Genomic DNA, 11,555 nt, shown 5'->3' on the forward strand with positions numbered 1-11,555 from the left:
CTTGCTAGGGAAATGGGTAAACTAGGCTAATTCTCTCTCAATGAGGCATGCGTGAGATACAAAGGGTATGGGCTTGGATCATTGGGCTCCTAAGCAGCCCAAAGTCTTCCATGACCCTGATTTCACGTAGGCTCAATAATCTTCCGTAACCATCCACACCACAATCCACTTGACAAGCCCTAAATATGTGACTTGGGCTTAAGCATGGCAATGACTAGCATGAGAAGCATGGCGTGATGAATAGGTATAAGCATGACATGAGTATTCGGCTTAATTATCGTGGCATGGCATGTTTGTAAATATATTCCTCGTCAATCCCGTGCCTTGGCATGTATTTAGGCTTGAATGTAAGTTTTGCATGACAATTGGGCCTTGAGACTCGTTTGGATTGGTGTGTGACATTTTTAAGCCTTAACACTCACTTTCGCAACGTTTTGGCACGTAGTTGCTAGAAGAACTGAGACAAATATACAACCGTCTCAACCACATCGTGGTCCAAGTAGGGCCGAATTCCAATCAGAAAGAGCCATTGCAATAAGACATGATAATCATGACTCTTCAAACTCGACAATGTCCTAGCGTTCGAAGCTTCACTGTTGCCTAAAACTTTCTTACAAGTTCCTCTATAATGTTGTTGTGACACTAAAATCTTAATAAAATAATTGAGTTGTGTAGCCGACAGTGTTTTAAAAAACTCACCCCAAGGCGCGCTTAGGCGGCCTTGGAGGTGGGTGAGAAAAATCGCCTCTGTTTTGTGGGAGTGGGCGAAAACTTGCCTAGGCTTCGTAGGGGGCGACTGGGTGGCCGGGGCGTGCCTGAGGCATTCAATTGGCGTCCGCTTTTTCTTTTTGGAGTTGCCCATATCTGAAATTTTCTGATCAGAGGGTCGTCTGTCTAAAGAAGATGAAGAAGTTGCAGTCTTCCAACAAAGAAGATGAAGTCGTGAGCGCTTTTTTTTTTTCCTTTTTTAATATTTTTTTCTTTTTAAGTTTAAAATGACCTTACTTTGTTGACATTTATTTTCCCACCATCTTCCTTTATGTTCACTTTTTGTTTTATATATTATTTTTTTTCTCAAATTCAAAATAGATAAGCATCTTTTAGTTTCAGTTTTTTTTTTTTTTTAATTTTTTTTTAAGATAAAGAAGCATATATTTTTTATTTTTTTTAACGTTATATTATTTAAAAGGAAAACTAATGAAAATAGCTTGAAAACTTTGAGTCTTAACGATAAGGACAAAATAAAGGGTAAAGTGAATAGTACCAGATTTGACTTTTTAGTGTAAAAATGTGATTTTTCGTTAAAGTGAACAATACCGCGAGCTTTTTGTTAAAATTCCCTTATTTAAAAGATACATTATCTTATCCTTTTTTTTTTTAAGACTACATACTTTATTCAAATATTCCACTCTATTTGTTTGATTGTTGATTAATTTGATTGCTTGGTTAAACTTGTTTGTGATGTGAGTTCAATTTGTTTGTGACATGTGCACTTTTGAATAACAATGAATATTTATTTTACAAAGTATTATATTTTTATATATTATATATAATTGTGTATAATATATATTAATCAAATTTAGGTCTCATGAGACCTCACGTCTTAAGGCTTTCGCCTAGGAGAGACTATTTATGAGACGCCTCGTCCACGCCTCCGCCTTTTAAAACATTGGTATCCGAGTACTATTATCTTTTAAAATTATACTCTATTGAATTTCCACAGTACAATTTTATTCCTAGTTCTCAAAAAATAGATGACAGAAGTCCCCAGATACTGTAAAAACAACAATTCATGTTTGACAAATTTTCTAAATACACCGGAATACGCATACATACTCCGACACTCAGAACCATTCAGTCCAACTCTTGGACCGGATCTAACTGGCGTATTCCGGTGTATTGTAACCAGACCAAGTTACCACCACTAGATTTGAGAATCTCATCTACGATCAATATCCCCCCAAAGCATCCATATCAGGGACACGGCTAGGAGGTTTCTTCTGATCTGGATTGTCCACCACGGCAGCCTCCGTTGTCGTCAATAGCAACGAGACGCTGCAATAGAGGACACATACTGGTTTGAGATACAAGAACACCGCATGATTAAAGCTTTTTATTTATCACAAAACCGACTACTGATTTCACCTGGCAGCGTCTACCAAGGCGGTTCTGATGACTTTTAGAGGATCTATGATTCCAGCCTTCACCATGTCAACATATTCGCCTATTCACAAGCACAGTGATTAAGTGACGGGGATAACAGCAGAGAACGTTTAGAACAGCCAAAAATACGGAAAAAATGCGTACACTGAAACTTTGATAAGCTACCACCAAAAAACATAAAGAAAAATAAAAACGAAGGCGAGTATTGGAAGCTGGAAGTTATTTTCTGATGAGTACTGTCATGGATGTATAACATATTTAAAATTTTATCCACCTCTAATTGGGAGGAAAGTGTTTAAGAGCACCTCAACTTAGCCAACTAAAGCTTGAATCCTCCATATTACTCAATTGAACCAAATAAGAACGTTATCAATATACTTTGTAGGCCAATACAGCTCAATCACAGTGAATAAATGTCATAAAGTTAGCAAAAACATTAGTTTAGAAATAAATGAAAACAAAAAGGAGGAATAAAACAAACCTTTGGCAGCATCGTAACCCATTTTAAGATCATCTTGTTCCAACAATTTACCAAGAACAAGTGCACCATCAAAACCAGCATTCGAAACTATAGTGAACGTGGGCGCCTGTTTAAAGTAAACGATGATACACGAGGTCATTAAAACAACCTAAAATAAGCCCCCAAAAAATTAATGCCAAGTGATATAGTCGATCAGTAAACCTTAAGAGCATTCTGGATTATTTGTACTCCTCTTCTTTGGTCTTCATTTTGCATGTGAAGGTTCTCCAAAGATTTTGTAGCATACAAGAGAGCAACACCGCCCCCTAAATATAACAATCATATGGTTTTATTCTGCTGGGATATATGAGAATATATTTAACCAACAAACTGCGAAAATCAACCAACCTGGCACTATTCCCTCTTCCACGGCTGCTCTTGTAGCATTCAAAGCATCGGTTACCCTATCTTTCCTCTCCCCAACCTCTGCCTCGCTGACCCCTCCAACCTGTTAAGAAAAAGATATACTAGCGTGTGAGAGCATAAAACACACGAGTGCAATTCATAAAGGTGAATAACTTACCTTGAAGACGGCAACTCCACCAGATAGCTTTGATAGCCGCTCCTGTGCTTTCTCCTTGTCAAACATGGCATCACTCTTGTCCATTGCTGTTCTCAACTGTAAAAAAAATATATGCGATGTTTAGACTGCTCAAAAACATTTGATGGAGTTTCACTAATTTATGGGTCGACATTATCACTAATAGAGTTAAGCAGCTCCCCAAAATAGCACAACTTAACACATTCAATATTTTTATTGACGATTTCAGAATGTATAATACAAGAAACATGGGCTTTTTGCAAAGAAAAAGCTTGAATAACAAATCTGGAAAATCTTCATATGATTAACATATCAAAAGATGTTTGACTGACAACATTACAAAGCAGAATCTATGTGATTCAGATATACCTCCTCACATCTTTCTTCAATCAGCTTCTTATCCCCTCCTCCATGTAGAATGATTGTGTCATCAAGAGAGACAGTCACCTGTTAAAAATTTGGTCATGATGTGCAAGACATACAAGTGAAGCATGACAAGAGGTGAGGTGAATGCAAACCTTTTTTGCATAGCCAAGCGTTTCATATTTGACTTTGTCAAGAGTCAAACCACGATCTTCACTGACAACCTGCATAACGAGTACATAAATACACTATTACAACCTACAAGTCAATGTTTATATAATTTAACGTTTTGAATACTTTATTACCTCTCCCCCAGTAAAAACGGCGAGATCATCTAAACTAGCTCTCCTGTTTTCCCCAAAACCGGGAGCTTTGATGGCACAAACCTGCATATTCCACTAGTTACAATTGTGCATGTTGACATAAAAAGGTATACAATTTGTGTTAAAACATCATGCTGATAAGAAAAACTCAAATAGTTATGTCCAACTGCAACAGTACAAAAGAAATGTCTATGTACATCGGGATACATCTAATTACCTAGCCAATTGATAATTGAAATTGAAAATAAGAACACGCATACTTCATGTATTATCCAAAACATGATGAACTTTGTACGGGAAGTCTAAGGCATACCTTAACTCCAGCATGATGTTTGTTGAGTATAAGCATAGCAAGTGGATCACCTTCGACATCCTCGGCCACAATAAGAAGTGGTCTATTTTTCTGTTTAAAATTGGATACAAGGAGGTATAAGAGATGACGATCTTTATCTACAAATTTCAAATGATTATTCGCTTACCGTTGTGGATAAAAGGTAAACAATCAGAAAATGGAAACTTACATTTACTGCCAGCTCTAGTATTTTCACAAGTGAATTCAGGTCTGAAATTTTCTTCTCACAAATGAGGATCAGTGCATTTTCCAGTTCCTGCAGCATAAAAATTATGGTTTCCCAATTGCAGGTCAAATCAAATTATGGGTGAAGACGGAAGAAGAAAGCATATACTGTCTATGAAATTCACATTGAGTAACCCTAACACTATGAGATAAACCTCCAACTCAATAAAGATGGCAACCCATAAATAAAGGGACTATGAGACCAGGACCCTACATTAAAAGGTCGTACCAGGACCATACATTAATTACAGGAATAATAGGATAAAGGTTGAGATGTTTGCAGCTTCTCTGGTGCTCAGGGGAATAAAAAGATAATTTACTTTCGAAAGAATAAACAGACATGTGATGATGTTGTCCTATGATTAGGAGCTAACCATTACGTGAAGTAGAGTTACAAAGATTTAAACTTACACATTTCTGAGTCTTTGGGTCGGTGATAAAATAAGGAGAAATATAACCTCTGCCTAGCTTCATCCCTTCCACCACTTCCAATTCATTATCCAAAGTGTTCCCATCCTACGAAAATAAGCAAATTAGAGGAACAGCCTAACAAACACTTAACACGTTTGTCAAACAAAATAATTATGTTATTATAAATAAAATAAAAATAAAAAGATGCTCACAGCAACAGTAATGACTCCTTCCTTCCCAACTTTTTCCATTGCTTTTGCTATCAGTTCTCCAATCTCTTGTTCACCATTTGCAGAAATAGTTGCAACCTAATTCATAACATATTCAAACACAAATGTCCAATGAAAAGATTCAGTGCAACTTATTTATCATATCAAAATCTAGTCACATCAATGAACAAACATGCATAAGAACACTGAAAACCATCCACCTATGTACTAACTGGTATTCAATAGAAAAACAATTAAGATCCTCAGCATGCCTCAAAAGTTCACTCTGCCCTCATAATGCTATGGACTGTTGGAAAGAAACATCGTACGAGAGAAAATGTGGGCAAGAAGACTAGATAAAGAACACTACTTTCACAAACTTATAGGCAGAAGATTCAATCAATTACGAAAACAAAGAGGTTTATGAAGTATATCCCATTTATTCCCTGCCCTCAATTCAGAATAGTAAGGTCTATAAAGTATGACTTAGCAATTCAACATTTTTTATCCAAGAACCCACATCACCTGTGTAATCTCATCCGGTGTGCTTATCATCAATGCTCTGCTTTTCAGATCGGTAACAACAGCATCAACTGCCGCATTGATACCAATGCGCAAATCCATTGCATTTACCCCAGCAGCTATTGACTTGCAACCTTCTATGAGAATTGCCTGGGTCAGGACAGTTGCACAAGTCGTACCTGCAATCAGATGGTTAACACCATGCCATGAAGTTGAGGGATTTTCAAAATGGAAGCAACATTTGTTCTTCAAAGTCAATAATTTAGAACATGTATCGAGGCTTTCAATTGAGAAATAAGTACCATCTCCTGCAGCAGTATTAGTAGCTTTAGCAACCTGTTTCACAAGATCTGCACCCACATTCTTGTACTTCCCCTCGAAACTAATGCTTTTTGCAACAGTAACCCCATCCTTGGTGACCTTGGGATCCTTATGAGTGTTCTCAATAATCACATAGCGACCCTAAATCAATCAGCCAGCAAGAAATAGAAGATAAAACCTTAGTGAGTGTACCATTTCGTTCACTTTTATTGAAACAAATCAAAGGCACATGTAGGACTAAAGGGATTCCAAATCAACGTTTCGCTACTTTGAGATTTTCGTTCCCACCGTTGCTCCTTGTACTTGCAACTTATATACTAGTAAAGAAATTTCTTATACATTGAGGTCTGCTGGTAGACATTCTAGTAATGAAGTATGACAACATAACCACACAAAAAATTTAAGAATCATAATCCAATACCTTTGGTCCCATTGTAACTTTGACAGCCTCGGCAACCTCAGAGACACCTTGCAACAAAGCGGCACGAGCCCCAACCCCGAAACTGATATCTTTTGCCACATAATTCCTATTGCTTATAACCCTACTGCCCACCTTTCCAATTCATAACATCATCCAACAAAAACAAAAAGTTTATGAACATCAATTAACAAAGCCTTCTAGAACAGTACAGTAAATAAAGAAAACGTCAAAATTTTGAATTCTTTCATTTTGATTCGCTCCATTCAATTAATGACCAAATGATCCGTTTGGTTGCTAAGAAAATGCAGGAAAAGAAGAAATCAAACTGAAGTTATAAACTTTGTGGCCAAATTTCATAACCCAGAAACCAAAAGTATAGCATGAACACTAAAAATGCAACATTTTTTCTCAGCAAACTTTCCCAGCAACCAAACGGTGTTTTAAGAAAAAGAAAGAAATGAAAAGCAAACGATACGAAACGGAGAAGGAATGGAAAATTGAAATCTTGTGAGAAAATAAAAGAGAATGGGGTGCAGGTACCAGTTTCCTGGAAGTAGAGGAAGCGACGGAGGAAGCTAATTTTGAAGCTATTCGATACATGGTCGGAAGGAACTGCACTTCTGCAGAGAAACTGAGTTGAGTAAGGGGTTCTTCAGTCTCTTTGGGTTTGAAAGTGAGGGGATTTAGTAGGGTTTTAGCCTTTTAGGATGATGAGTCAATATGGGTTTGGGCTGGTCATTGAGCTTTGTAACCCTTTTTTCAAAGGAGTATTTGGCCTTTAGGAAAGAATAAAATTACAAAGAAAACCTACCAGCCAGCTAAAATTATAAGCCATGCCATTTAGTTTACAGTCTAGAGGTATTCTTCTTCAGTTGTAGATGAGAGATTTTAGGTTCGATTTTCACCAAAGGTGAATTTGAACCACATTATTATGGCTAGCCTAGTGTGACGCTTAACCCACTCATCTACTCCCTCAATGTAAATAATATTGTTTGTTCAAAAAAAAAAAATTTATAAGTCTCATTACTACGCTAATATTTTCTCTTTTTTTTTTTAATATAAACAATATTATCTACACTATGGGTGGGGGAATGAGCTAAGCTGGCAATAGGCTGGCCACGTAATAATTTGGTTCGAATTTGTCTTTAACGAGAAATGAACCTAAGATCTCTCACTTACAAGTGAAAAGTGAAGAGAATTGTCACTAGATGGTAGTAGTAAGTGAAGAGAAATAATTTGGTTCAAACATACGATGTTATACTCGCCTTAATAGCAAGATTTGTAACCATACACCATTAGTGGAGAAGCGTTACCCCACGTCCGCAAATTCATTCACTACAAAATTAGACCTCATATAGGTATGATGAAACGAGATGGCCTGGAATCTACTGTTAGTCGTGAGTCAATATTAGGAAAAAAGGAATGTAAATAGTAGGAGTCCTTTATTAGGTAGGTTTGTTTATAAGCTTTATTATTTGTTTCCTTGTTGAACAATGATTGTACATGTATATATTTCAAAAGAAGTAATACAAGAAACTATCCCGTGAAATTCTATTTGGTATCGAGAAAATAAAGATGATTTGAAGTGTACTTTCTGTGGACAAACCCGTCATACTGAGGATACATGCTTTGCTAAGCATGGGGTGCCTGATTGGTTCCCAGAATTGAAGAAAAAATTGCGTGCCAAGGAGCGTGGAGCAGTAGGGTCCAGTGGAGGCCGTGCCTCCCTTGCTGCGGCTACACCAACAGTACAGGAAGCCGTGCCTAGCCCTAGTGACTCTAGTCAAAATTTGTTGACTCGTACTCGGGGTGACTCGTCTTCCAACACAGGTATCTCGGGACGTGTTCTCTTAGCCTCCGAAATTCAGGACCATACAGGTTGGATTCTGGACTCTGGGGCAACGGATCATATGACATATGATTAAAAATATGTTTCAATACATGACTACATCTCACAAGAAAAACATAACAACTGCCATTGGTACTTTGGCACCCGTGTGTGGTGCAGGCACCGTGCATCTCACCCCGTCACTTCCCTTACATCATTGCTTGCTTGTTCCTTCTTTAACTCATCAATTATTATCCATACCACAGGTTACTGAACAATTAGATTGTGTTGTTCTAATGTATTCGTCCTTTTGTCTACTTCAGGATATTCAGACCAAGGAGATAATTGGGCGTGGCACTAAGAGAGAGGGGTTGTACTATGTGGACGACGTCGTTCCTGGCAGAGCTAATGCCGTTCGAGTGTCCCAGTCTAGTAATTTACAAGAAGTGTGGTTGCTGCATCGTCGGTTAGGGCATGCATCTTTTGGGTATTTACGGCATATGTTGCCTAGTCTATTTAGTGGAATAAATGAATCAGACTTACATTGTGAAGTATGTATTCTTGCTAAAAGCCATCGTGCTTCGTTTCCTCCTAGTATGAATAAAAGAGTTTTACCATTTGAACTTGTGCACTCTGATGTTTGGGGACCTTCTCCTGTTGTTACTTCTTCTGGGATTAAGTGGTTTGTTACATTTGTGGATGATTGCACTCGTATGACGTGGCTATATGTGTTAAAAAATAAAAGTGATGTTGGTATGGTATTTCGATCTTTTTCTCAGATGATTGGAACACAATACTCGCATGTGGTTAAAGTTCTCCGTTCTGATAATGGTGGTGAGTATCTTAATCTTGAGTTGTCGAAGTTTCTTGGTGATCACGGCATTCTCCATGAAACAACTTGTCCCCATACTCCACAACAAAATGGGGTGGCTGAAAGGAAAAATCGCCATATCTTAGAAACGGCACGTGCTCTACTTCTAGGAGCATCTGTTCCTAAGGTTTTTTGGCCTGAAGCTGTCACTTATGCTGTCTATGTGATTAATCGTATGCCCTATCGGGTGGTTGATTTTCGCACCCCTCTTCAAGTCCTCACTCAACATGTTCCAGTGGTGTCTACTAATACTCTCACCCCTCGGGTATTTGGGTGTGTGGCGTATGTGCATATTCAAAAGATTCATCGTACTAAGTTGGATCCAAGTGCTCTCCGATGTGTGTTTGTTGGTTTCTCCTCTCACCAAAAAGGGTATAAATGTTATCACCCTGAGACTCGTCATATGTATGTTACCATGGATGTGACCTTTTTTGAGTCGGAGTTGTTTTATGCTCCCGTATCTTCATCTTCAGATCACCAGGGGGAGAGCACTAGTAGTGATCTGGAATGGTTGGATCTAGACAGAAACACTATGGTAGAGATCACACCTGCTGTGACTCAGGAGAATGATACTATAGCAGAGATTTCAAGTGTTGCAGTACCATCAGAACAACCACTACAGTCACTTGCCGAGAACCGTATGAAGTCACGGCAACCACCTGCCGAGAGCAGTATGGAGTCGCAGCAACAGCTTGCCGATTTTGATGATGTACCCCTCTCTCTCTCTAGCTATACAGTGCTGCCCAATGAATCTTCTCTGGATATACCTGAGGTAAGTATTGTGGATGATTATGTAACTAGTGCAAGTAATGATGTAAATACTTATAAGCTGCCACCGAGACAAAATCGAGGTGTGCCACCTGACAGGTTTTCTCCGGAAGGTAAAGTGAAGTATCCAATAGCTAACTATGTCTCATGCAATGGTCTTGCACCAGAGCGCAAGACCTTGGTGGACAATATGGAGTCTATTCGAGTACCAACCCGTGTGGATGAGGCTCTAAAGGATCCAAAGTGGGCAAAAGCAATGGATGAGGAAATGTTGGCATTACAGAAGAATAATACATGGGAGGTGACGTCTTTACCAGAAGGAAAAAAACCAGTGGGATGTCGGTGGGTGTTTACTGTCAAATACAAAGCCGATGGATCGATAGACAGGTACAAAGCAAGGTTGGTAGCTAAAGGATACACCCAAACATATGGGGTAGATTATCAAGAAACGTTCTCTCCGGTTGCCAAGATGAATACGGTACGTGTCTTGATATCTTTAGCTGCTAATATGGACTGGCCATTAAAACAGTTTGATGTGAAAAATGCTTTCCTCCATGGGAACTTGGAGGAAGAAGTATATATGGATTTTCCTCCTGGGTACAGTGCTGGTAGGAATACCGGAGTTTGTCGGTTGCGTAAGTCTCTTTATGGACTTAAGCAATCACCTCGTGCGTGGTTTGATAGGTTTACTCAAGTTATGAAAAAGATTGGGTATTATCAGAGTCATTCTGATCATACATTATTTGTTAAACGAAGACAGGGAAAAGTGACAGCCTTAATTATCTATGTAGATGACATGATCATCACTGGAGATGATTTTGATGAGATTTCAAAGTTGCAGGGTAATCTTGCGGCTGAGTTTGAAATGAAGAACCTAGGGGATTTGAAGTATTTTCTTGGAGTTGAAGTTGCTCGATCTTCGAAAGGTATTTTCTTGTCACAACGTAAGTATGTTTTGGATTTGTTAAAAGAAACTGGTATGCTGGGATGTAAACCAGTAGATACTCCTATTGTTGAAAAACATCATCTATGTTTGGATCCGAATCAGAAATCAGTTGATAAAGGGAGATATCAGAGACTTGTAGGGAGATTAATTTATTTGGCTCATACACGACCAGATATTGCCTATGCAGTGAGTGTAGTGAGTCAATTTATGCATTCACCGAGTGAAGATCATATGGCTGCTGTTATGCGTATCTTAGCATATTTGAAGTCTGCACCTGGAAAAGGAGTTTTATATTAGAAGCACGAACATTTGAGGGTTGAGGGGTTCACAGATGCTGATTGGGCAGGAAGTGTGAGTGACAGAAGGTCTACTTCGGGATACTTTACTTTTGTAGGAGGAAATTTGGTTACATGGCGAAGTAAAAAACAGAAGGTGGTGTCTAGATCCTCAGCTGAGGCTGAGTATAGAGGGATGGCTCACGGCATTTGCTAGATTCTCTGGCTTCAAAAACTTCTTGGGGGACTTGGGTTTAAGCCTAAGGAGACCATGAGACTATATTGTGATAATAAGTCAGCGAGAGATATAGCTGATAATCCGGTACAGCATGATAGGACAAAACATGTGGAAGTTGATCGACACTTTATTAAAGAGAAACTTGAGAGGAAAATTGTGTCAATACCATTTGTGAATTAAGAGGAGCAACTTGCAGATGTTCTAACTCATGCGGTATGTAGTCGAAAGTTTGATGACTCACTTGTCAAGTTGGGCATG

The 11,555-nt window shown here is 38.5% G+C and overlaps 1 protein-coding gene across 1 annotated transcript; it reads right to left on the reverse strand.

Moving 5' to 3' along the window:
- Positions 1 to 1,659: 1,659 nt before the first annotated feature.
- LOC126634362 (chaperonin CPN60-like 2, mitochondrial) lies at positions 1,660 to 7,078 on the reverse strand. Its single transcript, XM_050304871.1, has 17 exons — positions 6,912 to 7,078; positions 6,372 to 6,503; positions 5,932 to 6,091; positions 5,633 to 5,808; positions 5,111 to 5,206; positions 4,899 to 5,003; positions 4,432 to 4,518; positions 4,224 to 4,313; positions 3,893 to 3,973; positions 3,743 to 3,811; positions 3,594 to 3,671; positions 3,207 to 3,302; positions 3,032 to 3,131; positions 2,846 to 2,949; positions 2,645 to 2,750; positions 2,146 to 2,224; positions 1,660 to 2,055 (listed from the first exon to the last, which is right to left on the reverse strand). Exons 1-17 carry the CDS (start codon positions 6,969 to 6,971, stop codon positions 1,950 to 1,952), a joined length of 1,725 nt encoding a protein of 574 aa, XP_050160828.1. The 5' UTR covers positions 6,972 to 7,078; the 3' UTR covers positions 1,660 to 1,949.
- Positions 7,079 to 11,555: the final 4,477 nt, after the last annotated feature.

Source organism: Malus sylvestris, chromosome 9 (assembly GCF_916048215.2).
Source record: "Malus sylvestris chromosome 9, drMalSylv7.2, whole genome shotgun sequence".
Taxonomy (NCBI): domain Eukaryota; kingdom Viridiplantae; phylum Streptophyta; class Magnoliopsida; order Rosales; family Rosaceae; genus Malus; species Malus sylvestris.

Coding starts and splice junctions, on each gene's coding strand:
- LOC126634362 (XM_050304871.1), bottom strand. CDS start 6,971: ATGTATCGAATAGCTTCAAAATTAGCTTCCTCCGTCGCTTCCTCTACT. Junction 4,314..4,431: donor TACTAGAGCTGGCAGTAAAT/GTAAGTTTCCAT, acceptor AATTTTAAACAG/AAAAATAGACCACTTCTTAT. Junction 3,132..3,206: donor GTGGAGTTGCCGTCTTCAAG/GTAAGTTATTCA, acceptor TTTTCTTAACAG/GTTGGAGGGGTCAGCGAGGC.